The sequence below is a fragment of the Aulostomus chinensis genome, chromosome 6, assembly GCF_037954235.1.
Source record: "Aulostomus chinensis isolate RoL2024-O1b breed Wild chromosome 6, RoL_Achi_v1.0, whole genome shotgun sequence".
NCBI classification, from domain to species: domain Eukaryota; kingdom Metazoa; phylum Chordata; class Actinopteri; order Syngnathiformes; family Aulostomidae; genus Aulostomus; species Aulostomus chinensis.
This window is the reverse complement of record NC_141325.1, coordinates 30,334,941-30,362,589: the sequence shown is the minus strand read 5'-3', so window position 1 is coordinate 30,362,589 and position 27,649 is coordinate 30,334,941. Positions and strand designations below refer to the sequence as shown.

General features: G+C 46.8%; 1 protein-coding gene across 10 annotated transcripts in view; it reads left to right on the top strand.

Annotated features, from left to right (window-relative positions):
• fbrsl1 (fibrosin-like 1) overlaps positions 1-27,649 on the top strand; it is a 298,276-nt gene that overhangs the window by 104,085 nt on the left and 166,542 nt on the right. For all 10 annotated transcript variants that reach the window (XM_086207516.1, XM_086207520.1, XM_086207512.1 and 7 more), the window contains exon 3: positions 26,745-26,846. In XM_086207516.1, the coding sequence (XP_086063642.1) occupies positions 26,745-26,846 (102 nt within the window). The remainder of the gene's footprint in view (positions 1-26,744; positions 26,847-27,649) is intronic.

The following is a 27,649-nucleotide window of genomic DNA, read 5'->3' as shown; positions in this document are numbered from 1 at the left end:
CATGTGTTTGTACTTGATGGCATGGAGATGCTTAATCACTGTGAGGTTTTGAAGGCGCCATTCATGATTATCAGGAATATCAATATTACAAAATATAACATTTGCCTGGTTTAATATAAGTTTGGTCACTCACCAAACCACTTCTGTTCTGATTATGGTGACAGGAGGTTCAGAGAAAGACGCACGCACGCACGCACGCACGCACGCACGCACGCACGCTCTCGTCATCTCTGACTTTTCCTTTCATTAACTTAGCGATGGCTGGCATGTTGACAGTTTAAGCAGCATCTTGGTTTTTAATGTGTCTATTATCAGAGGATTACGCCAGCCGAGGGTTTAGACGGTGACAGGCCAGGATCTGATATCTGCTGCCATTAGCTTGGCTTCACCAGCTAGGTGCCTCTTAAACCTGATCCTGCCAGAGACTGAGATGTTATCAGGCCTGCTGATGCCTCCATCACCTGATACACCCGGTGGATTAGTCAGGGACTCGCCACCGGCTGTTCTGTGGCGAGGAAGCAAGGAAAATGTTAACGCTGTGAGCTACAAAAGTTCAGGTTATGTGTGTCAGACAACTAGAAATTGTTGTTTTTTATTTGTCAGCTACAGGCTTACTCACACTCACACACACACACACACACACACACACACACACACACACACACACACACACACACACACAAAAAGTGTTCATATTTTCTTTCCGCTCACAATCAGATGCAGTGAGCCTTGCAGAGGAACACACACTTGGCTGCACAGTTGCTCTGTACGCCTGTACCCTTCAGACCTGACAGCAAGGCATTAAATATTAGTGGCGTTTTACGGCGGGTTTGTAACATGGTTATTCCAGTCAGTGGGCTTGACTTTCCAGTGTCTGCGTCCATTGTAGAGATTCGGTTTCACAGCAATGGGGCAAAATGCTAGCTTGCTATGCCTGAGGGAGGCCAACCTGCCTGCAAGGAAGGGAACACACAAAAACACACAACAGTGTTGGTTTGAGGTTGCACTAAAAATCATCTATTGACACACCGGGAGAGTGTGTGTGTGTGTGTGTGTGTGTGTGTGTGTGTGTGTGTGTGTGTGTGTGTGTGTGTGTGTGTGTGTGTGTGTGTGTGTGTGTGTGTGTGTGTGTGTGTGTGTGTGTGGACACCTGCCTATATAAAGACACTGTTATATCTGTTACATAACCAGAGAGACAGAGCTAAACATCATCACCTCCACTGACAGTTTTACAGGTTTAAGTTGCTGGTTCTTCTGGTGCTGCTCCTTGTTACATGAAAGAGACAAAGTAGCTTTAATTCTGCTGTCTTGCTACATGTTTTACTCACTTTGTTGTGAGAAGAGGGGAAAATAGGAGGCCAAAGCGTGTGTGTTGCTGCTGTCCGAGGGTGTCCTTTTAGAAACACTTATCATTTTTCATCAGCTCATGAGCTGCTCATGGTGAGGGGTCAACCAGGTTGAGACGTCTGACTCACATCCTCACGCTGAGACTGCACGTTACCACCCCTGTGGATGCTGGAGGACTTCTGAATGCATGGCATGTGTCCAGTGAGCAACTTAACTATGTCTACTGCGAGTGCTAGTAATTTATATATATACATAGGTGTGTGAATGTGGATATGTATACGTACAGAAATATGTGCGTGTGTGTATATGTGTATGTGTATATATGTAGGATATATACTTACATATGCGTATGCGTATATGTATACATATATATACATATATGTATTTATATATAAAGAAATATATTTGTGTGTGAGTATACACACATATTTATGTGTGTGTGTGTGTAAATGTACACATAAGATTACAGTCGTTTTTAGACTGTTCTTGTATTTAGGGAGGATATTTTCTGCTGCAGCAGAATAAGTTGGGACATGAGAACAGCAACATAAGTTTTACATTATTTATACACACCTCCATATCAGAGAACGTACTCTCTGACTTCCTGTTCCATGTCCAGCCTCCTTGATGCTCTCAGGATTATTGGCAGCTGCAGGCTTTTAGTTTAGTGATTCCGTGGACATTTAATTACCTGCCAGGGGACAATGGAGGGGAAACTCCGGGGCAGTCCAGGTCCTCGTCCTATTGCTGCCACCTTTGGTCTCTATCACACATTTTTCAATTAACTCAATTAATGGGACAAGATCAGGGACTGGGGGCGGGGGGGCAGCTGGAATATCAGTTTGCTGTTCAGCAACACTAATTGCATGTGTTATGAGGAAGCAGCTGTGTCCTGCAGGTCCAGAAAATGAAGCCATTTGTTAAACATGTATTTTACCTATATATTCTATGTGCAGTCTGTGTTAATGCCACATGACAACCTTGCTGACACGAGCTCCTTTAGTTAGCGCCAAGGGGTTTGCTGCGGCTTTGTGGACTAATGACAGTGACCTCCCAAGCCACACCCCCTCCCGCTACCTCCTGGTGGAATTGATTAGGCATAATTGGAGAGAGTCAGAAGCTGAGGCAAGTGGTGCTAAATAAATTTGGTTGGTGTTAATTGCAGATTTGACTCTGTGTGTGTGTGTGTGTGTGTGTGTGTGTGCGTGTGTGTGTTTGAGAAACAGCCACCGGCTGACGATGGAAGATTAATTGGACTCTTTCAATGAACATAATGAGGGTGATTTTGGGAGAGATAGAGGAAAGGTCTCCTGTCAGTCCTGCTTTGTCATCGTCCCGTCATGTCCACGCTTCGCGTTCCTTCATCGTCTGCTGGCTGTGAGGAAGTCGGAGCGTTGAGTTGAGGAGTGGATCACAGGTTCATGGCTACTGAGCCCTACTCTGATAATATCGCCTCACTGGGGAACAGTCCAATCTTCTGTTCCAGCTCCGAAGCAGCTCCTGTATCCGTGGTCTTTGATTGCATCAGCTTTTGTTGGCCCCTGACTGGGGGGGCCACGATATATCTGGATGATGAGAGGAATTCTTGTGAGCTGTCCAGACCATAAGAATCCAATTGTAACTTGGGCTCATTCCTTTTCCAAGTGGAAATGATTTGGGAGCCCTGGAGCATTACTCAGACTTGGCTCGGACTATCAGCGGCGGCGACTTGTGGGACTCTAGTATCGCTCATGGCTCCATCACCACCCCACAACCTCACTGGGCTTAACAAAGCTCTGACAAAGACTTCTGGGATGGTGCCCAAGTCTCAAACAGAGAGGGGCCTCCATAGACTGCCTCAAAGAGGAGGGCGGGCAGAACAGAACAATACGCTTGACAAGATTCATCAGCAGCGGTTAACCACAAATGGCTGCATGCTAGTTGATACTATAAATATGACATAAGAAGGCACGGCGAAGCGCAGCAAATGGAGGAATCAAAGAACATGTTCTGACAAGGCACAAGTCGGGGTTCCTTCAGAGAAAATCACCAATGAAAGATGGTATCGAAAGTGAGAGCCATTCAAGTCTGTCGACTAAAGGCCCTGTGGTCGACCAAACTGGGCCGCATGCTCCTTTCCATACCGCCGGGCCTCTCGCCAGGGTGACGCTGCTGCGGGCTCTTAAAGATTTTATTTTACATTTGGTGATTTCAGCTACTGCAGTATTTAATGTAATTAATTCAATTTGATACTCTGCTTTTGACTCCCGCTTTATCTGCTGAGTTTCTTGTGTGCTTCAGCATTCACCAAATCAACCATCTTTGCAGCAACGTCACGGCGTCGTTGAGAGCGATGATGAATGAATTGATAGGTACGTATTCTCATCAGCGCTGTGCCACATCATCTCATTCATCGTAATCCTCCACATAATGAGAATCTTTTATATAGTCAATATTCTGCGCCCTTTATTTGCACTTTTACAGAAGGAAAGATGTTTTTGAGCCTTTCCATTTGTTCATTCTGGCCTTTATGGCGATTATTTATCCCGTGAGTGTTTATATTTACATTTTCACACCCGTTTTGATTTGTGTGGCTAATTTTTATTCACATTTTTTTTGGAGTCAACTCATGTAGGACTGTCAAGCGTTTGACTGTCGGTCTTCTTTAGGTCAGTTAAACTGGACCTCGGCCCATTTAGCCCTCGGTGCCGTCTGTTTGGGCCGGTAGGAACACAGGACTCATTCTCAGGTGTGCGCCACAGGTGGCCCAGACTAGCAGAACAAGCCTTGTTGGAGAGGTGTTTTCTCTACACTCCCAAATAAACTCGGGCGAAGCAGCTCGTAGGTGTGTTACCGAACGAGGTTTGTAGGAACACACTGTGGTTTTTCTGTTTGTAAAAAGCACCATACGCAGTGGAAACCCTCGGAGTTGACAGCAGATTTTGATGTATATTTTAATGTGTCGCATTAGAAAAGGATGATGGAAATGGTGAAACTGGAAAAAGCACATATTTATACTTGCCTGTGGTGGTTTTGGAGAGTAGAGACCAAGCAGCTGTTTCCGCTGCCGTCTTGACAGATATTTCTCGTTGAAAAAAATATGTCTCCGGACAGCAGCATCATGTCCAATACCGGCTACTTTTACAGCTTGTCCAAGCCAAACCAGCTCCTCAGGACTGAGCTCCACTTTTATGGCTTCTCTTGTTACAGCCGAGCACCGTCGGCTCTCCCGCCCTCCTCTGTATTCTTTCCTCCAAACCAGCTGACAGAAGCACACCTCATGTTCACTTTCTATACTTACAACATAGCCACAGGTCACACACTTGAGTCATTAACTGATTTGCACCACAGTAATGATAATAACATAGGTGAGTCTCTGCATTTTTCTGCAGGCCTCTCAAGACTGTACCATGGTTACGATGCTATTTTCAGACTGACTCTTATATTTCTACTGCAAAAAAATACCATGAAATACTATGATACGCTTTAAAATCCATATCTCCCAGCAATCATCTTCAAAACATTAGCCATCGTTTGTCCTCCGTTTGAGTAAATCACGCTGTTGTTCTCGCTTCTCTACCCAAGAGGTCTGGCAGCACGGCGAAACTGACCTTACTTGTTTAAAAAAAAAAAACCTGAATTCTCAAAGAATGGAAAACATCTGCACAAATGTTGTTTCCATGGACACCTGTCATGTTTCTGCCTCGGTTTGAGTGGAAAAACAATGTCAGGTTTCTGACCTGAACCAAAGACTTAAAAAGTCAGCAAGCTTCCCTGACTGATAAGCAGGCAGCCGGGGGGGAGCAGGGCTGCTGAGGGCTGGAGACCTTGACTCCTACACCTGTGGTGTGATGGAGAGACTTGGCCTTGTAGCAAAACAGAGACAGAGGCCTCTGCTCAAAGCCAAAGGGACCTCAGGGAGACATTTTGATGCATGATGAGTGGAATAAAATAAGATAAAATGGGATCAACCCCAGCAGCAGCAGCAGCAGCAGTTATTGGAGGGGGGCGGAGGGGGGGGGCGGTGCTGTAGCCCTCTGGCTACACTCAACCTCAGGCTAGCTCTGCCGTCTGTCTTCTGTGTTTTACTAGATGGAACTCCCACTGGTGCCCTGAGAGAAAACGGCCTGTTTTAAGATGTTCTGAAGAAATACTACTGTAGCACATCGACATATCCGTTTTAACTCAGCTGGGCATAAAACGGGGAAGTGGCTCCCCTTTGAGGAGAACTCACTGACCTTGGCAGAAAGTCTGAAAGAATATAGCCGGATTCTTTGCTTTAGTGGTTTCCTTTTGTGGCTTATTTTATGATGGGGCTTTTTTTGGTCATTGGCTTTCACTTCACATCTAATAAAATTAGTATAACTTTGTTAGTATATAACTGGAGGATAATTTACAGATTGCGGGGATTTTGAGATGTTCTAGGAACTGCCTACTGATTCTTATTGTCAGGGTTTACAGACATATTCTTAATGACTGGATCCATGTTTGATTTTACTACTCATAAAGGAACTGGGATATTGAGTAGAACCCACAGTAGATGACACTGATCTGACCACAACTGGATGTTCTGTCCTTGTGTGGAACAGAATCAAATCATGTTAGCGCTTTAAATCCATGTCATGCCTGCTCCGTCTTGTCTGTGTGGTCCTGTGTCTTCACGTAACTGGCAGCTATGTGCTGTCTTACGATTACTCTGATGGTTTATATGGTCATTACATTTAAGCCATATTTTTAGAATTAGCTTAAAAATCCTTTAGTGTGTTCTGCATTAGTGTTTTTACTCTGTCAGACTACAGAGAGGCAGAAAAACACAAGGCAGCAGTCCAACACCTTCATCAGAGAAGGCCATGTCATCGTTGTTTTACCTTGGCCGGCGGGTGGCTCCCTCCTGGTCCCGCTGGGGTTGTGACTGCTGAGGGTTGGCCAAGAAGTCATGGCCACAGATTAACTCTGCTATTTATGGCCTGAGCACGTCTAACTGCAGCTCCAGAGATGGGAAATATTGCTCACTTAGCAGGATTACTGGGTGCTGTAATGCCCCAAAGGCCTGCTTTATGGCGGCCCATAAATGTTCCCAGGGAGAGGCAGCGAGAGTCGGATTGATTAGCGCTACGGAGGAAAGTCGATCCGTTACCCACGCCCCACTGGGGAACGCTGTGATGGATGCTTCCGGGAGGTGGAGGGAGCCTCTGAAAGGGAGGGGAGGGCACTTTGCTCTGCACCACGCCGGTTCTAGACATCCCCACTGTGACAAAAGATGGAGGGCCACGATTGCTCGCGGGGCCGCAGGAGGTTGTCAGGCAGTCACAGAGCTATAGCCCTGCTAGGCAGCGACCCTTCACTATCCCACTGGTAGACAAATGGAGAGGCGACCTTGCTACATGCTGCCATTTACCAATGTCCCCCTTGACATCCATGCATCCCCATGACATCAGTCATTTCATAGATAGACCCTACCAGCACCCCACAAGCACTTTACGCCAATAATATGCTGCAGTAGAAGGTCTGACACAGCAGCTACGGCAGGCCCGGTCCAGCAAAGTGTTATAGTCATAGACCAAAGTGTGATTTCAGTCCTTCATCAGAATTTGAATATTGAATAGGACTTGTTTCTTCTGGTTCGAAAGCTGAAACTATCCTGAAATAGTCCCTTTTTAAATGATCTAGTCTGAATTAGACCCCTCATGTGTCGCGGTTCACCAGGATGTTTCTCCAGGTTTACAACAACACTCCTCAGGAACGGGCTGTCTGCATGGTGAAATCCTCATCCGTGATGCTGTGGTTCTGATCCTGTAAGTGAATGCTTGGACTTAAAGTATTAACTCTTTTATGCAGGCTCCCTAATGTACTTTGCAGCTCTACAGCTCTTTATTGCATTTCACAGCTCAGACAATGATGCTGCATTAAACATGGATTACGCCTGTGGTTCACTCCATATTTTATCAATTTGTTTAAACTATGAAGCCTCTCTAGTACTTTACTCATAACTGTTAAATGACTTTCTGTCCCAGTTTATTTGTTCATTTGTAATGAATTAAGATTCAAGACTGAGCATCGTCTATAAATTTCATTTAAGCAACTAGCAGCTCAGTTGACACAGCAGCCTTAAGAACTCAGTGCCAGAGGCAATAAATATTACAAAAATAATGCAGTATGAAAGCAAAGTGGTGGACATGATGTACCGGCGTTCTCTCTCCCTGGGTGCTGCTGATTTCGTTGACGTGATGCTGCACCTCTAACCTCATCCTTCTGGCTCCCTGCTGTTCTCCCGTCTCCTCGACATGCCTACACAGTTGGACTGCAGCTGCCCTTTACAGGCCTTTCACTACCTTCAATATTTTCCACATGTCTCTAAGTAATGGCTGCACGTGTGTGAGTGTGTTTGATGTATGTGGGAAGTTGTGTGTGAGACATGCAAATTCATGCGGATACGTCGTTGGAGGCTTTAAGAGTGTTTAGTTTCTACATTTCGTTTGGTCTGGTTTGGATCAGTTGATGAGCCACTATGACCAAGTAAGAAATCCTACTTTCCTGCATGGGCCAGTGGTTCCCAAAATGCTGCAGTGTGCCCCGTCGGCCTCCAGAGATAGCGCTAGCATCACCAGGAACAAGGCTATCAGTGCTAATATTAATGCTAGCCCTGGCGGGATGGTTCTGGAAGCCCCGGAGCAGATGGTTCCTACTGTTGGGTCCATGCAGAATGCAGGGGTGAAAAACATAAAGCACTAAGAATTCCAACAGCAACAAAACGTGCCAAGTTGCTTACAGAGGGCGTGTAGCTCAAGCTGGTCGTTGGGTCGGGTCACATCCTCACCAGAAATGCTCTGTACCGGAGTTTATTTGGACTGCACCAGGAACCAGATCAAGACAGCTAGTTCAACAGGCCTCAGTTCAGGTATTTTGGTGTGTACTTTGTCCTAAAGAACATCATCAAGTGGGTGAAGCAGATTCTATCAAACCTAGCTAGGACGGTGTGGAAGCAGCTGGAGGAGATATATTTTTCTTTACATTTAACTGTGCCTTCATCTACTGTTTCAAATAAGAAAATGTGTTGTGTTATTTAGGAGAAGGTTTTTGTTGTTTTCCTTTGCTTCTGATGCAAATTAGATAACCACTAAATCTTATAAGCAGGTGCTTTGTTTCAAACTGAGCTGTGTGTCACGCAGACAGAAAGACTCCTTTCTTCTGGTGTCTTCTTCCCTTTTGTTCTCTCACTTTATCTTTATCTCTCTAATATAGACAGACAGACTCAGATTACTTCATGACATGCACAAGTTATGTTGTTATTTTTTCAGCTCCTAAATCCACAATGCTTGGTCTTCCTTTGTCTCTGTAACTGACAAGTCAAAGAAACAAGCTGATGTTTTTTTGCCACCGTGTCGGATAGAAGTCACTTTTCTTGTTTAACGTGTTAAATCATGGGGGGCGGGGGGGAGCCTGTCACCAGATAAATCTGATTACAATGCTTATCAGATACAAGCAGATAATTATGGCTGTAATGCAAATGGAACAGCAGTGGAGATAACATGGAGCCTCTCCACCATCAAACAGCCTAGCAGGTGATGAGGAGATAGCGTACAATGGAACAAATGCCCAGCAACTGTTTTTGGTGAGACAAAGCAAGCACGCTGTGAACGAACCGAACACGCCAGGAAGCTGCGATAACTGGCCAGTGGACTGAGAGTGGCTGCTGCCAGGAACTCAGTGTGATGCTTTGCCCTTCAGATGGTGAGGATCTACTTGAAAAGTCCAGCTTTAGCTTTCTGCATAAACAAAATATAGCAAAAGTTTGGCAAGTACAGCTTTCTTTTATTGTATTTTTCCAGTGATTTTGCAGTTTCTTACCTTTGCTACTGTAGTAAAAGTGTGTGTGTGTGTGTGTGTGTGTGTGTGTGTGTGTGTGTGTGTGTGTGTGTGTGTACTGTCAGATCAAACTGAAGCTGGTGTGTAACTGCTGATATCTAATTGGATGGTGAAGATGAGTCACTGCCGTAAGTCCAAGTGTGAGAGGACAGAGGTGACGTAGGTTAATGGATGTTGCTTTTTGGTTGGTGAGTCTCTGACTCACCAGCCGTCCTCTGTTAACATAAAAATGCTCTGCCTCTGTTGATACGTTGATCGTAGAGCTGCTAAAACTACAACCAGGAGCTGTGGTAGCACACGTAGCTTACAGTTAGCAGCATGAGCTAGCTAACATCAGGGAGCTGTATGACACAGGCACGGACCAAGAGAAGAGATGACATTTAACCTGAGCTGGTTTTTACCGCATCCAACTGCAGCATCCAACCATAGCATCCAACTACAGCATCCAACCATAGCATCTAACTACAGAATCCAACTACAGCATCCAACTACAGCATCCAACTACAGCATCCAACCACAGCATCCAACCATAGCATCCAACTACAGAATCCAACTACAGAATCCAACTACAGCATCCAACCACAGCAACTAACCACAGAATCCAACTACAGCATCCAACTGCAGCATCCAATCATAGCATCCAACTACAGCATCCAACCATAGCATCCAGCCATAGCATCCAACTACAGCATCCAACCACAGCATCCAACTACAGCATCCAACCATAGCATCCAACCACAGCATCCAACTACAGCATCCAACCACAGCATCCAACTACAGCATCCAACTACAGCATCCAACCTCAGCATCCAACCACAGCATCCAACCACAGCATCCAACCACAGCGTCCAACCACAGCGTCCAACCACAGCATCCAACCACAGCATTCAACTACAGCATCCAACCACAGCATCCAACCACAGCATCCAACCATAGCATCCAACCACAGCATCCAACTACAGCATCCAACCACAGCATCCAACCACAGCATCCAACCACAGCATCCAACCATAGCCCCCAACCACAGCATCCAACCACAGCACCCAACCACAGCATCCAACCATAGCATCCAACCACAGCATCCAACAACAGCATCCAACCACAGCATCCAACCACAGCATCCAACTACAGCATCCAACCACAGCATCCAACTACAGCCCACCTCAGCCCACATTAATGTTGTTAGCTGTCATTCACACTTGTGCAGTCAAATATTTTATCCCTGTCACATTCTGTGGAAACATCCCACCTGTGCAGCAGTAAAATTATGAGTTCTGTGGCGGTTGTACATCCTCCATCTTCCCCCTCAGCGTACAGGTATGACGTGTTCCTCCTCACTCTTCCAATATTGCTGTTGTGTTACACTGTTTAAAGAGGCTGCGCCCACAGTTGGTGTTACTCATCACATCCCACACCAGGCTGACAAATGAGGCCAGATGAGGATAAATGGTAGCTGTCAAAATTAGCCACAGAGAGGAGGAGATGGATACGATATCCTGCAGCTTCATCCATAGGGTTCCATCAAAGCTAATCTTGTTGTTTTGTAGGACCACACAGCTGAAGACCCACAGCTTTAAGACGTGACTTTTTGTTTGTTCCCTATCTAAAAATGGTACAAGCTTTGCTATGATAAATGTATTTAATTCATTTATCTCTTCTTACATATTTCATTCAGGACCATTTTCATCCAAAAGTAAGTAACGTGTTGCATGTGGCACTATTGTGGTATCTGTTCTGGAAGGCCAAAGGCAAAGAGAGCAGCTTCAGCAGAGGCCCTCCAAAGAGCCCAGAAGAGAGTCAGCAGACTAGAGCAGCTTAGAGAAGGAGCATTAAATATCATCAGAGGGAATTCTACAACCAGATGAACCAGCTGAATGAACGGAGGAAGGGAACTGGCTCATCTGCTAACTGAGGTCAGGGCTGTGAGCCGCGTTTTGACATAGACGTGACCAAACTGGCCTTTTATGTTGCTCATATGACGTGATCATATCTGAATTCATTGATGCTAACTAGAATTTATCAATAGCTCACATGGCCAAACCAAACCTGAAAGAAGGGCCAATATAGTCAGACGCCCTATGTGAGCAAATTATGGTGCCTGGCGGTTGGCGCTTTATGTGCGCCATGTGTTCGGGGTGTGTTCAGCCTCATTCTGTTTTTGGACGGTGAGCAGGTCTGGAGGAGATGGAGCTGGTCTGGGAGGAGGTGGAGCAGGTCTAGGAGGAGGTGGAGCAGGTCTAGGAGGAGGTGGAGCAGATCTGGAGGAGATGGAGCAGGTCTGGGAGGAGATGGAGCAGGTCTGGGAGGAGGTGGAGCAGGTCTAGGAGGAGATGGAGCAGGTCTGGGAGGAGATGGAGCAGGTCTGGAGGAGGAGGGGTCCATGTCTCCAGGTTCTCAGGCATCAGTGCGGCTCCTCTGCTGGTCTGGGTGATTAGTCTCTAACATTTCGCCCCTCATGACTCCACTGACCAGAGACCAGCCTCTCTGGGTCCATGCAGCAAACGTCTCCTGCTACTCCTCAACATGGAGGCCCTGTGGAGGCACCAGACCAGCCTCAGTAACATGCTGGAGCCCCTGGAGCAGGTGGAGCAAGTGGAGCAGGTTCACAGGCTAGTTTAAGGGCGAGGATGCCTGGTGTGAAAATATCATGCGTGCCACCTTGTAACTAGCAATGACTCCTGCGCTGACCGAGCGCCATCTTGCGCCATGATTCAAATAGTGCCCAGAGCCCAGTATGATTTCTACTGGACACAAACACTCATTCTGCGGCCGCGATGGACCATCGATCTGAGCCAGACAACCAGGCCTTCTTATCCCTGTAAAAACACACGGGGGATGGAGATGTAAAGCAATGCGCCATGTTGTGTTTGTTTTGCTAACTCCCGGAGGCCTGGTTCCACTGCTCTATTTACCAGGTGTGTTTGCACAAGGGCCAATTTGTAATATTCACTCAGGGCTGTGCAGACAGAGCAGTGGGACAGAAGTAGGAAGGACGACGGCCGGTCCTCTGCTGCTCACACTCAGCTGGAGACTTTCCACCAGTAATTCTTACTGGTGTGTTTGGACTCACAGTAGCCAGTTACACTGCTGATAGATTTGAAGGAATACACTGGAAAGTCCTTAACCACATTTACAGACATTGGTTGAAGATTAAAACAGATATCTGCACGATAGTGTCTCACACGGTACATGAATACATAAAATAGAGATGATTTTTAGAACTTAATCATAGAAAAAATAGTGATCTTGCCCCTTTGCATGGGGTTAGCTTGTAAATGGAACCGGTGGTGTCCTGTGTCTGGTCTGCTGGAAATTAAAAGAAGAAGAAGAAGAAGACTCCTCTCAGTGGAACTCAATCATATAAAGCCTCCCCCCGTCTGCCTGCTCAGCGTGCAACCCCCTGAACCTGGGAGCTCCCACTGTCAATGACCACGAATGATCTTAAATGTTAAAAGAGCTCGCCTTACGTGGGCGGAGCCAGACCAAATCTGGGTCCTTCCACCGCTGAGTCAGCTGATTGGACCACTTAACTTTAGCTGCACAGCACACAACTGCAGCTAAGAAGCAATTCTAGCCGACTGTAGGAAACAGTTAGCAGTCACTTTTACCCTGAAACATATTTACTGCATAAAATATGATCCAGTTTGACACAATGATGACCATCTGTGAGGCCGGACAGGCGCCTCGGCAGCTTTTTGACCCGAATCGTATATCTGTGCAGCTAAAAGTTGTCGGAGGATTTAATTTTATTAAATAGAAAATATACATCAAAATCCTGCTGTCTTGCAACACTTCAAGGTCCACTGACATGTAAATGTGTTGATAGAGAAAACTCAGGAATTGTTAGAGTTCAACAGAACTCAACTGTTGGGCTTCCTGTGTACCCTCAGCACAGATAGCATTTCGATCACTGTAGGAGGCCTCTAAGAACTATTTGCTCAGTAGCAAAGCAGAAGTGGTTTGTGGTCTGGAGCTGCTGCAACATAAAATGATAAGAGAGAGAGATAGAGGACAAAAAGCCTTTCCAGCCCTTGAAGGTCAAGTAGACTGACAAGTTTATATCTTCTATCTCTGTGAGAGAAATTCAGTGAACAGCAGGATGAAAGAAATCACAGAGCAGCAGCAGAGAAGGTCGATGACGAGCCGTCTGCTAGCGCCGCTGCTGCTCACCTCACTGATCACACTCAATAGTCGGATGTATGCAGATCAGCCTCAGCTCTGTGTGTGTGTGTGTGAGAGAGAGAGAGAGAGAGAGAGACATACATGATTTCACCAGTCAAGTTAACGTTTGCATATTGAAGTATGTAAAAGCCTTTACTGGATCTTTGCTTCGCTGGATCATGAGAATCTCCTGACAACACGTGGATTCCCCTTCTCTCCACTAAGTCTTCCTCTGGGTGTGACTGGTATTAAGCCCTTGATCCTGCTGCGCTGCTGCAGTCTTAAGCAAAAATCCAGGGTTAGGAGGTATCAGATCCAGGCTTGGCTCGAGTGTTGACACAGCATAGCCCAGGTAAATGTCAAGCAGAATCAGAAGTCCTTGTCTGGTACCCCCCCCCCCCCCCCCGCTCCATCTGCTCCTTTCACCATTCCTTTGTTATTGATTTAAGGCCAAATGTGGTTTCTGGAGATAGAGCCCTGGCCGGCTGGCAGGTGAGGATATCTATGATTTGAATAAAAGACAATCCTAGTTCAAACAGGCCCAGAAAAGCCCTGCGGGGCAGATCAATCACGCTCCTGCATCTGAGACGCCATCGTCCAAACACACTGCAGTAGACAAATGTATGAGCCTGCTGATATATTTTAATGTCAACATGAAAGAACATGTTTTTAGAGGCATTTATATTCCAGGATCCTCTTTGTTCTACCTCTGCTGCTGGTCTTGTTCCTGTCATGCGTGATGTGAACACAGCCCAGATTTCACAGTCATGCAGAAACCTTTCATGCAGGTACGGAGTTTTATGTGCAAGATGATCAAAAAGAAAACAGCCTGAAAACCACCACCTGATCAAGACATTCCGCCTGACCTGGACCAGGGGAGCTGATTCCAAAACAGTAATAAATGATGACGATAAATGATTCGGTGGTGGCAGGTGTGGTGAATCGTCCTCACGGTGATGAACTCCAATGGCATAAAACGCAGTGAAACTGGGATACCACAGAGTATCAGACACACATGCAGGTTGTATCAATCATGAAATGCTTAATAGACATCAAAGTGACGTAAAAATCCATTAATGTGTATTTTGCTAACAAAAAAAGATTAGTAGTGAAACTATGTGTTCATTTCAGTAATTCCCTCCAGCTTCAAGCACAGTAAGAACGTGTTTGTTTTCTTCATTTATGGCATAGATGTGATAGAGAGGAGGACAGAAACTCAAGTGTGTCTCTCGAAAGGCTGAATGAAGCCAATTAGCAGGCAGAAAAACAAACTAAATCAGACCGTGAGAGTAAATACTGCGTTTAAATTGCTGCTCGCTGCTACAAGGTAAATTAGCCAGTATTTGTACCTGCGTGCGCTTGTGTTGTAATTAATAGGAGCAGCAGCGGGGTGACAGCTCACTCTGGAGGACACTGGTTATTTTGGTCCTGGTGGTTGTGTCTAGTGGACAGGAACACCCCCACACACACACACACACACACACAAACACACACACACACACACATGCACGCACGCACGCACACCCGGACCAGGCTGTGAAGGCGAGCTGTTGAGATTCAGCAGACAGGCACCTCCTCTGGGGAGCTGACATCATTAGAGCAGAGAGCAGCTTCTTCAGCTTCAGCAGGAGGAAGGAAGGGTGGGGGTGTTTTTAAGCAACGCAAGGTCAAGATCGTGGCATGGCAACCCTGGCACAGCCATGCCCTGGGAGGCCAGAGCCCCCGACCTCTCACCCCGCAGAGGTCACGCTGGCCCCATCTCCTCCTGCAGGTCTGCATCCAATGATCACCTCTCTCTCTTCCTCCAGCTCCATGTGTATTCTAATGTTATAGTGTGTTACTGCCATCAAGTGGTACATGCACAGATACTCGCCGTCAGGCACAAACACAAGCCTGAACAAAGCCCCCATACACGAGCAGACAGAAGCGACACGTTGTGTTTTCTTGGAGGAGGCAGCGTGTCAGTGTGCAGCACCACTGTGTGCGTTCACTGCTGCAAGCGCACAGACACACACCACTGAGACAGCTGCAAGTGAATGTGGGTCAGCTTCGCTTTTCTCCCTGGCCTTCATGTAAAATGTCATGTGCACAGCAGCATTTAAGGTTAGCCTTGAACGAGCGGGTGGCAGTTTAGTAATTGGCTGTCTTGGTTGTTTTTGGTATCAAAACTGAAAATTGGAATCAAAATATTTCAAAATCTCTTTGCACATGGAGGTTGTTGTGGAAACACAAATATCTGCTGGGCTGCTGGAAGCTGAAAAACACCCAAGACCCTTCCAGCGCACAGACGCACCAACACCTGAAGAAATCTGACCCACGAAGGACCGATAGTTCCCACAGAGCAATTAGAAAGACAAGAAGTAACTCCTTCTAATTACTGTATCCGTTAGGCCATGCTTAGTTAAATATTGGAGTGCTGAATAAGCATTCTTGAAGCTTGATTAACCTTCAAGCTTTTTGTGACACTTATCACAAACCCAGACATTCCCAGTGTTTCTCCATCCGTCTTTGCTGGGACCTGTAAACTCAGCCAATGGTTACTTGACTCACTCGTTAACTCTCAACTGATGGTTAACCAAACATGAACTAGCAGCTATTTATGTGCCCTCATTATAAGGAATAATCACAGTCAGCGTAGCCGCATGTCATCGCTGCATTATAGCAGCGCTACTTTACAGTCTTACTTGCTTTGGAATGTTCCATTCCATCCCAGTCATGGGGGTACGCTATTCAGGGGGGGATTTCATCCTCAGGGTCCTGCCAATTAGAATGCAGACTGAATCCTCCTGTAAGCTTATTAAATCACTATTATCCTTATTAACACAATGGACATGATCCTCTTCTACCAACTGCATCCTCAGTTTATGTGCATGTACATGACAACAAGCAGCGCTGTCAGATCACTTAATACACTCCGCCCCCCCTTCTCTCTCTCTCTCTCTCTCTCTCTCTCTCTCTCTCTCTCTCTCTCTCTCTCTCAGGCGCACACATAATTGTGTGCAGGCAGCAGCCGATAGCGGGGCTCAAATCCCAGCACATGTCAGCATTTTGAGGGATCATATAGATGCAAATGCAGCCATGTAATTGCGCGAGCAGTAGATCTGCGCTCTCTCGGCTGGATGCTGTCATGTCAACGCCTGATTCCATCTGCTTTTCATCGTTTTCTTTTTCTTTTCTTTTTTTCATTTCCAAGACCTGATTTCCATACCAACCCAAAGCTTTAGAATCCTCTGATCTTATCTGCTTTCTTTCCACTTCCTCCTCTGCCGCCACCGCCGCCGCCACCTCGTCTTCCTCCTCCACCAGCTTGTCTCTTCCAGTCCAGGCTGGAGTGATGGGAATGACAGCAAAGAGGCAAATGTTAGCTGAGTGACAGGGAGGAGGCCTCCTCCTGGTTCTCCTGAAGTCTCCCAGTCTCTGTCGTCACCTCCGTGTGTCTCTCCTCCCAATTATGACATCTACACACTCCTTTCATGTGTGCACACTGGGGAGGGCGATCAATATTTCTATCCTCACCCTTCTTCTCCTCGCCATCGCTCTCAGGTGTGGTAGCTGTGAGCTGGTGGTTGCCGTTCTGCTATTTTTTTTACTAAAAGAACCCAGTGAGAACAATTTATTTTAATTTTTCCTCAAAAAACTACTGAAAACTATTTTAGTTTACAAAAAGTTGGACCCTGAACATCCATGAATGTTTAAATAAGCGCAGATATCACAGCCAGACTGGCACCGGGGGAGCTCTCCCAGGAAGTAATTACAGAAATGTACTGAAGCCCCAAAACTAGCAGCAGGGCTAAATGTGATTAAAGTCCATTATATTCCATTCAGAATCAGAAGACTTTATTGATCCCTGTGGGGAAATTAAGTAATATTGAGCTTCATGTTATCTTGAGCAGACATTGAGATATTGTGCAGCTTGCATGAGGCAGGCGTCGTATTTCTGCGTGCTAGCAGCTTACAAGTACGCCGTAGTTCACGCTGACTCTCGCTGCACAGCTGCGAGTTGCTGTTAGTTAACTGGCTACGAACAGCCTCATTTCATCAGGTGTGCGACCTTCTGTCCATGACCCGGGGCGCAGCCCAGCTGTTATTCAGGTTACTGATTACGCGGGGGCTACGCTAAAGGAGAGCAGGGTTGATGATAGACTAGGAAAAAGACCCGCCTTTGAGTGATTCTGCTCACTGACACCAACCCCAGTAACGTCGCGTCATAATACCCTGTATATCGTGTCCTCAGCAAAACTCACTTGATTTCTTTCAAAAATCATGTGAAAAAGGCAGTAATTTAACAAGACAGTGCAGGAAATTTACCAGGATATTAACCAAAATAAAAAAATCAGAAAGCTTATCAATTTTCAAGGAAAAGAAAACGATCTAATTATTAAAATCCGATTTTCAAAAATAAGGTCAGTGCATCATGTTTAGAAGCCTTTTCCTGACATTTAAATAAAAATGAAAAATACGTTTTTCAATTTAATTTTACAAGTGCAGCGGATTATAAGACTTTAATTTGATTCATTTTTCAAACATAACCAGACAAAGTATTCCACAGTGCTTGAGGCTTTTTGCTGCTCTTCCCATTCGAGTCAAACAGCAAAGGTTTTCTAAGTCTCCACGTCAGAAGTCCCTGTGTCTCCTCGTCGTGGCGAGCGAGGAACGCACGCGGACGCAAACCTCCTGCATAGCTGAGCATTTTAACACATGCGGGTTCACACATGGAAACATTTTGGTGCATAATTAAATGCATGTATTCTGCACACACACACTTCCCCATTCCCTCCTTCCTCCATGCAGAGCACTTCCTCCAAAAATTCTCTGGCACTGTGTGCTGTGCAGGCATGAGATAACTTTTCAGACGTTTTCCAAGGGCAGGACGAGTACTCAGACATCAGAGGGAAGCCGCATCGAGCCGAAGCTGATTCATTACATGTGTTGCATCTGCCTCCTATTAAAAAGCCCAGAGCACTCTGGCTGTCTCTGCTGCTTTCTCTCTCTCACTTTCTGACTGCAAAGTAACTCCTGACTCTTAGCCGAGACCTCATCTGTCTGTCTCTTCCCTCTCTCCTCAGATGACATGCCTCAGCTCTTCACTAAGTCGTACAGATTAGCTCCAGCGTGCGCTACTACAGCAGAAAGTTTAATCAACACAGTTCACACAAATATTTTAGGATCAAAGTGCCTGTATTTCTTTTCTATGCCAGAAAAGTTTCATATTTTTTATTAATTTATTCTCTAGAATTGTTTTCTGGTCAACATGGATCTTGAAAGCACTTTGAAAGTAGTCAGTTTATAGTTTCACAGTGGCAGTGATGGTTCTTTAGAGACGCTGGTGAGGTTCCATAGGTGGAAGTGATCGGCGTGTTGTCATCAGCCGCGTCGCTGCAGCAGGCACCTGCTGAGCCTCATCACAGCGTTGATGTTTGGAAATTGCTGGTTGTGGTGTCGAAAAATGAATCCTTTAAAGTTGTGCTAACTCATGAAAAACCGACGTTGTCCAGAGATCTTAAGGTGGACACATCAAACTTTACCGTTGTCTTTGTTTGGTTGAAAGGGATACTTCACCGAAAACGTGGCTTTTCCGCCTCAAATAGCTGTGTGCATGACTCCAGCATGAAGACAGAGCCAGGCACGTATTTTTAGCTTGAAGCTAACTCGTTCTTATTGTTTGACATAGCCTCAAATAAAAGGGTTTGTGGATTACTGAGCGTGTGGCTGGACAAAGAAGATGAACCGTACAATGACCTGGACAGTGTCTCCGCCGTTAGCCGTCAGGCTTTATCAGCTTCAAGCTAAATATTCGTGGCTGACTGTGTCTGCATTCTGGAGTCACAAAGACGTGATGCACCCGTCAAGAGCTCTTTGTTAGGACCTGCAGGGCCAAATGCAGTATTTGGGTGGAGCGTCCGACCAAAACAAAAATCATCCAAGCGTCTTTAGAAAACCAGGCACGGTAGCGGACCAACGCTGGACTTGAATCGTTTTCATTTCCATCTCAAATGCATCATCTGTCCAACACCTTTCTGGCATTAAACTGACATCAGTGTCAGCTGGGCTCCCCGATCCAGATCGACACCCCGGCGATAAGAAAACTGCACAGTTTTGCTCCGTCGTTCCAATAAAGAGCCGTTTCCTGAGCTGATTGAAGAACAGAGGCTGAAGTTTGAGCGACTGGAAGTTTCAGACTGTTCTTCATCTTGCATTTGCTCATTTCCTTTACCTCACAATCTCATCTTCAGTGTTTTAATTATGTCGTGGTGAATGATAGTTGGCTCTAAGGTGTGTGTGTGTGTGTGTGTGTGTGTGTGTGTGTGTTTGGTGGACTTGTTAAAGGGGCCTTTTGGCAGTGCGTATGTTGGTTTCAGCTGATAATTATTTCAGATTACATTCAAGGAAATTAAAAATTTCTTAAAGTACGTGTGAGGGTGACAAAGTTATCAAGTGTGAGTGTAGTCGCAGGAGAGAGTGTGAAAGTTGCACTTCCAAAAATGCAATTTATTCAACTGCTAACAAGATCATTTTCAAGTGTTAAATGTAATTAATGGTGTTACAGCAGCGAGTGTCGAACTGAGCCGGTATGAGACACGTACAGTGGTCAACACGGAGGGTTGCTGGTGGATCAAACCACCGACCCCGAAACTGCTGGTGCGCTCCTGCTGAGCCACAGCTGACGGAAGCTGTGTGTAGGTTGTCAGACCAACACCAACCGGCGTGCTACGTGTTGTAAAATAGCTTTAATGTGATGTGAGTGGCTGGAGTTCAGGCTACCAGGAGGCGGGTCTCCCCGGCTTCAGAGAAAAATGGAATGAATGTATTTGGGAATGTTCTCAGTTATCCAGGTCGTCGTAGTCCTCAAAAAATGATCAAACTAGGCAACTGGAAGACAGGACAAGAGGTTGAGCCCAGTTGCTTAGTTTGATCATTTTTTGAGGACTGGGAATGAAATAACATCGATATCAGAACACGCTGGTCATTACATCAGATGTCACCTGCAGTTCGATGAAAGAGTTCAGTTTCAGGACCTTAGGACAGACCTCTCACCTCTGTGTGTTACAGGACGTAGAGGAACTTTGTCAGCTGGGATCCAATAACCTGATCAGGGTCCCACAGGCTGATCTAATCTGGGAGGAAGCCCACGGTCAGACGAACAGTCCTGCACACATAATGATACAACCATGTTTCCCCTTTTTTAAAAAAAAAGTATTTTTTTATTATCAGATTTTAATGGCACATGGGAATTTAGCGTTTCTAGGTCACGTGACCTATTTCAGCCCTCAAGAAGAGGGAGTGGTACTTTCAGTCATATCTGTCAAACTCAAGAGAAGTTGTGAAAATCCATGTGAAGTGATTGCATCATCTGTGAGTCTCACTCGGCTGATAAGAGTTTGAGTCTTATCTCTGTCTGTGTGAGGGCCGTGGAGTTAAGAGTCCTAACTGATAAACGCCTTCCTCGCCAAACTGTTGCTGGGTCTGTGACCGACGCAGCGAGCCTGCACTTATCAGGTCGCAGCCTGAGATTCTGCACGTTGCCAGCATTTATCCTTCAGCATCTCAAATGTGCTTTCAGTAATTTGGTTACAGTAAACTTTGTTTTTCTTGCTTGGCTCTTTTCAAAACCATCGTCATTAAAATCTTTCATTGAAAGAGTAAAAAGTCACACGATAAAGGAGTCTCTCACTCGCTGAGACAAGGTTTTTTTATTCTACAAGAACATTTATCAGTTGGATCAAACATTCGTGATACCGCTTTGTTTTTTTATGCAAACAGCATTTGTAAGTAGTCCAGTACTTGGAGATTATAGCATGCGTTAATAAGCTCAGCGTTTTGCAGCTAACACACTGGTGTGTAACCGACTTCACTGTACATGTGCAGGTTTTCCTCCTCGCCTTCCAGTTACCTTGAAAATGCTCTCTGCGTTTGAAAGGTCCGCTGATATAATTACAGCACGCAGAGGAAAAGCAGCACACTCGAAAAACGAATGAATAAATTATTCTCTCTCACACTCTCCAAAAGGTTTTGCTGACCACTAAGTGCAAATGTGGCCTTTGCAGTGGCATGTACCGCAACCTGAAGTCCTCCTGCTGCTTTGAATGTGACCTATTTCTTAAAAGCTAAAGTGACCTTTGACTTGCAAATAATCGAGTTTGGGGGAAAAAAACAGCCAAAGTGAGAGCATTTGAATGTCCATGCATAAATCTCTTTGCAAAATGCACTCAACGCTTTCAGCGAAGCCAGCGAGGGGGGGGGGGGGGGGTCTGCATAATGCTGGTTCTAGCAGCACGCGGATCCACGGCGGCACTACCTCGCTCTCATTTCAATAACATAATTAGCATTTTGACATCATCGGCCTAATTATTGTTGGTAGCTCTGAGACGTGCTCACCTCTGGGGGGGGGCGGCTGCTGTAAGGCCTCAGGCTTATCAGTGCAGGGCAGATACTGTTCCTGTGGTCCTGGCTGACAGGTGTGCACGTGTGTGTGTGTGTGTGTGTGTGTGTGTGTGTCAGTTGCACCTCAGGACAGTTGCTGCTGAGGGATGGGTTCATATTTGGGAGCAGCCCCCCCCCCCCCAGGAGGTGTATGGTGATTGGAGAGACCGGGGCCCGCGGGGAGTGTTCCTCTCTACAGTTCATCTATTCTAGACGGGGCCCTGCGGGACACTCGGGGTCTCCTGGGCCCCTGTTGGCTGGGAATCAGGCTGAGGAGGGGCTTGGTTTTCAGGTTGACTGCTTTGTTGCCGCGTCGGCTGGTCACATCCACCTGCCTCAGCTTTAAAATTTCTCTGTTGCATTTTTCTGCAAAGGACACATGCAAAGAACTAATAGGCCAAACCCTCTAATGTGTTGCCCCCACCTCCTCTGTACTTCACCTTGTCGTGTCCTGGCGGTCTGCGTGGAATAGGAACGCCATCTTGCTGCGATTTCACAGGCTGGTATTTGTAAACCATCTTACAAATGCAGTGTAGCTGTGAGTGCACTAGGAGAGAGTTATGGGAGCATTTTAGCCCTTGTATAATATGTGTACCCCCTTTTATGTGGACATTTATTATAAGGCGAGCTCTATGAATAATGTATGATTAAAAGGCGTAATGGATACACTGGGACTCGTCAAAATAAAAGCAAAAATCCATTTACTCTCCCAGTAGTAAATCCACTAGCTTGTCCTTCGGCTAATTTCCAACTTGGGACCGTGTGGGGGAGTGAGTGCATGTCTTGATAGCGATTTCAAGGGACGGAGGTGTTGGTGGTGCTGTAAAGTGAGGGGGGCTGGTGAGGGGAGTGAAACGAGACATGGATGCGGAACAAAGCCGGGAATACCTCTTTCTCTTCATCCCCCCGTCTTCCTCTCTCCCTCCTTCTCTCTCCCCTGTCTGTCTGTCTCTCACCATCTTATAACTCCTTCCCATGTCTCTGAGCAGCTGCCACTTCTGAGCCTGAAGAAAATGAAGGCAGATGAATCAATTTGGCCTGTGGCCCTAAAGTGCACTTGTCTGCACCCCAGCCTATGTGGGGGGGATAATGAGCCGATAGATTGAGCCCAGCACCGAGGTGCCTCCACCAGCTACACCACCGGGACCCTTCTCACACACACACACACACACACACACACACACACACACACACACACACACTCACACACACACACCCACACACCCACGCACACACACGCACACACACCACACCACACCACTGATGCCTCCCAGAGCAGCAGTAGCAGCCTGTCGCTGGGTTAATAGGGGTGAGGGTCCTTTGCGCAGGACACTTTTCAGAACAAATTAGAGGAAGGATCTGTATCCGTCCTCTTCAGCCCCCCCTTCCTGTGTTGCCTGTTGTCTCCTCCTTGCCGCCCTGCACATGGGAAGCCCAGACTGGAAGGTGGTTGTGCAGAGCAGAAGACCATCAAGGTAGCTAGACAAGGGAGGAGTGGGCGGGGGGGGGGGGGGGCAGTGTCCAGGATCCAAGGGTAATGAGGATTGACGCTGGCACAAGGTTGAAGCACAACCTCCCTTAGAGCTGCTGACAGGTGACGGCAGGCGAGGGAGAGGCGAAGCAGAGGGAGAGGAGCTGGAACAAGGAGAGTAAGAACGAGGTCAGGACTAACCGCTTATTTTATTCAAGGAGGGAGAAGGTGGGAGACGACGCAGCCATCCGATGCCCCCTCAAACCTCCTGCAAGGTGAAGGAGGAGGGAGGATGAAAGGAGCAGGACAACAAAGCATCACCCGCCAGCCTCCAGCCAGCTCCCCGCTGACAGGCTGCAGATTGATTGGCACTGCAAGGAGAGCGAGAGAGTGAAAATGAAAGGGAAGTTAGCCGAGCCCCGCTCAAACTGATGTGAAGCTCCGCTATCTCTGTCAGGGCCTTGACTAGGCCTTTCTAATCAGGGGGGAATTGTGATTTCACCCTGGGTTAAAGTAGTATAAATGAGCAGACCAAGTCAGCACCACTCAACTTGGGGGAAATTAAGATGCTGGAGGGCCCTTTGAAGATAATTAAAGAGCACAGAGCGGCAGCCTCCAGAGAAGGACTGCAGACATGTTCAATACCGAGACTAATGGAACTAATTTCCAGTACATTATTCATGTAAAACACACGTCTTTACTTTGCTATGTCTCTTCCATGTCAGCTTCTGGCAAACTGCCCCCCCCCCCCACCACACACACACACACACACACACACACACACACATGGATTTGTAGCTTGGAGCAGATTATAACAGCCCAAGTACATGGCTGGATGAAAACCTGCTTAAGTGAGGTCAAAGCTACCAGGAGCTGGGTGGAAGGGCCAGGTGGAGGCCCGCGCCCGACCTCAGGTACAGCAGGAGGACATTCTGACCTTGAGTCTTATCACAGCCGGCACCAGAGAGCAACTCCGCACTCACGCTCACAAACCTCTCCTTGGCGTTATTGAGTACGCAAAAAAGACAGGAAAAACAACACAGCAAAGCTGTACAGTTGGGAGATTAGCGCCAATTAAACGTCTCCCAAGACAGGAAATTAGTCCCTGCTTTAATCACCGGCAGTCAGACTTGCCAATCTTTTGTCAGAGTCGGTGAATTCCTGTGTAGATCAATTGCTCTCCTGTCCCGTTGAACAGCGGCTCAGGGACCGGTCCTCACAAGCTGCATGATTAACCTCGGTGGCTAATTAGACACTTTGCTCTGATCAATAGTCAAGTTGATTGCTGACTGGCTAATGTAGCTGCAGGCCCTGCAGGAGATGGAAACACTTTGAGCGCCTTCAGGAACGTGTCACCAACACTGATGCTGGGTAAACAAAGTAATCAACAGCAGCACTTGACGGTGACGTCAGCGGTACCTTGGCGGCACGTCGGCGCCTCCCTGCACGCCAAGGAGGATTGATGTTTGTGCTCTCATAAAGAGAGGGAAATAAAAAAAAGGCAGACCTCCGTTTTGAGATTCAAGGAGTGATTAGGCTGACAGCTAGTCAGCTAGAGAGGCAGAGGCGGGAGAGGTGGAAGTCAAACCTGATTAGGCCCACCTGCCAGGTTTCTCTTCCTTCCATCTCTGCCCCCTGATTGCTTGGCGGTGGCCCCCTCCTCTTCTCTGCAGCCTTCGCCCCACCCAAACCCCATCCTTCCTCTGTTGACCTCAGAGCACCACTAATGCCCCTTGGCCAACCATCCTGCCTGCCCTGGTGGCAGCAGGGTAATTAAAAGGGAATTGTGTCTACTTGGCGTGTGAGCCAGTGGGCACAAGGGTAGACAAACACACTCCCTCGCTCTCTCTCTCTCTCTCTCTCTCTCTCTCTCTCTCCCTGCCACTGTCTCGCCTCCCTCCCTCCTTCCCTCCCTCCATCTCCCCCTGCCAGGTGGTAGCGTACAGGACCTGTCAGATTAGCTGATGACCCTTTTAATTCTAGCCCAGCCGGGGGCCATAATTGATATTTACTGGGAAAGGTTAATTGTAGCAGTGATCTGCTTAAATTACAGTGGAGATCAGGAGACCTGGGCCAGCCAAGGCTCGTGCCACCAGGGGAGTCGCTACGCACAAACTGCTAGTCAAATGGAATGCACCCCGCGGCCATCGCCCCACTCCAAGGTGGGGAAGCAGCGTGGGATGTTGTGAATGGTCGGTGCTGAACCAGCCCAGACTCTTCCTCGCTGCGCTCGCCAACCTCCCATCTGGTTGGGAATTTGGAGGCAGGCCAACTGTGGGTCTGGATGGCCTGTAATAAAACACGCCATCCGTGATGGCACCAGGGTCACCGTGACGTAGGTGGCTGAGAGCAACTCCTGACATTTGTACATTTCAGCTGCTGATAGCTGCTGATAGCTGCTATTTCATGCCAATATTTTATATTTTTAATTTTGTGAAAGTGAAGATGTTTACTCTCGCTGAGTTACAGTTCAGTTTCCATGGTTGTTGTTTGTTCTTTCCTCACTTCCTTGACGACCTCGGGGAGCTGTGTTTGACCTTGGACAGCTAATGAAGGAGCTACGAGGGAGACGATGAAGGCTGAGCCACAAACCTTTCCTGATTATACCACTGCAGCAACACTTCTTATGATGTCTGCTGTGTGGAGGCCAGTGCACGTCAAACAAGCTTGGAGCTCCGTTGTGTACTGGAGGTCGTGGTCCGACCGGGTCATAGATCAGATGTACTCTTCAGCTGAACCACTAAGAAGGACGGTACTGGTGATGTGTTGTGTCCCCACTACAGTGTTGGTGCTACAGTCCAGCCGCCGGCTGGCACCGCCGGCAGTCCCGAGCTGGGATTCAGTGTCGCAGGTGTTCTTGCCACAGCTGCTTTGCATTTAGCCAAATGTTAGAGTGGAGGGACGCAGTGCATCATGGGGCCACTTGAAGTCAATGAAGTCACAATTTTTGCATTGTTACGCCTGAAATGCGCTGCGATGGTCCAGCGGGGCGGGTCATCTCGCTCTGTGGAGGAGCGCGCCGTCACTCCAAAAAGGATGAAAGATCGACCAGCTGCGCTCGGTCAAACAAGCGGTTAACGAGAATGGCGTTGCTGCTTCACTCGATTTGAATGGTTTTGATCATTGACTGCCACCGCTCAGTCGGCACCTCACAGCATGCATCACCATGCAGTTTTATCACAATAGATTACAGTGCGATAAATAGTGCGATACTTTACATAACTCACTAAAAATGTCAGTGTAGAGCTGAAAATACATCTGAAGTCTAATAATATGCACATCACATTATAATGAAAGTATTTCAGTTCAATTTTACTTGTCAATATATTAACACGGTTCTTGCAGAGCTGCACAGTTCTAAGCTGTTCGAACAGACATGGGTCACAACTTGATTTTACCAAGATATTCTTCTATGTGGTATTGATACTCTGGAATATCAATGAAGTTTTGTTAAATAATGTTGGTCTTCAAAGTTTTTCTTGTCTTTTGTCTCCTGCAGATCAAACCTTTGACACTGCATCCAGTCAGAGTTAGCAAGGAAGAGACGGTGCAAGAGCTCAGCCGACCGCACAGGAGCAACTCCAAGGAGCAGCTCAGCGAGGTGAGACCTTGACCGAGGCTTCCTCCCTCTCCTCAGACCTCCTCGAGAGTGCCAGGAGATCCACTTTCCCAGAGCCTGACCGGCGAGCCCTGAAGTCTAAGATTGACTCTGGGATCAAAATGGTGCAGGAGCTTCTGTTGTTTCCAGCTCTCAATCACCTCGTAAACCTTCTTGGTTGCTCGTTTGGCTGCTCGGCCACTCACAGACAGGAAATGATTAGGCTGCTCACACGCTATTTAAAGCACGGGGTAGTTAAACGTAGACATGACCTAATGTGGCTCAGCCAGGTGTGGGCCGACCTTGCTGACCCCTGAATGGAAGGAGTTAAAGGAACTCTTCCAATTATCAGCATGCCGGCATCCATATGCCAGCTCATTTAGACAATGAGTATGTGGCAAAGGAAAATGGAGGCCAGGCGTGAGGGTTGAAATAATGCAATTTAGATACGGGGGAAGTAATGAGAATTTATGAAAAATCCCAAGCGGCTCATTTTAAATGAATGTAGAAATATGCTTCCTAACTAATGCCTGTCAAGCAGGCCTCCCAAACCGAACTAAATTCAATCAGACCGCTCATTTAGCTGACGGAGGCAGGAAGAGAGCGAGAGAGAAATATGCAGCCTTTCTTTTCCTGCATGGTAGAATGATGGGAAAAAGGCTTTTTAATGAACTTGTTAAATACACTATTTTAAGCTATTCAGTGTTCCAATTGAAAATCCACCCTAATTAAAAAAAAATTCCCTCAGCCTAATTTCTCCCATCTTCATACTTCTATTTTCTAAGCCTTGCTCTCTCTCTCTCCCT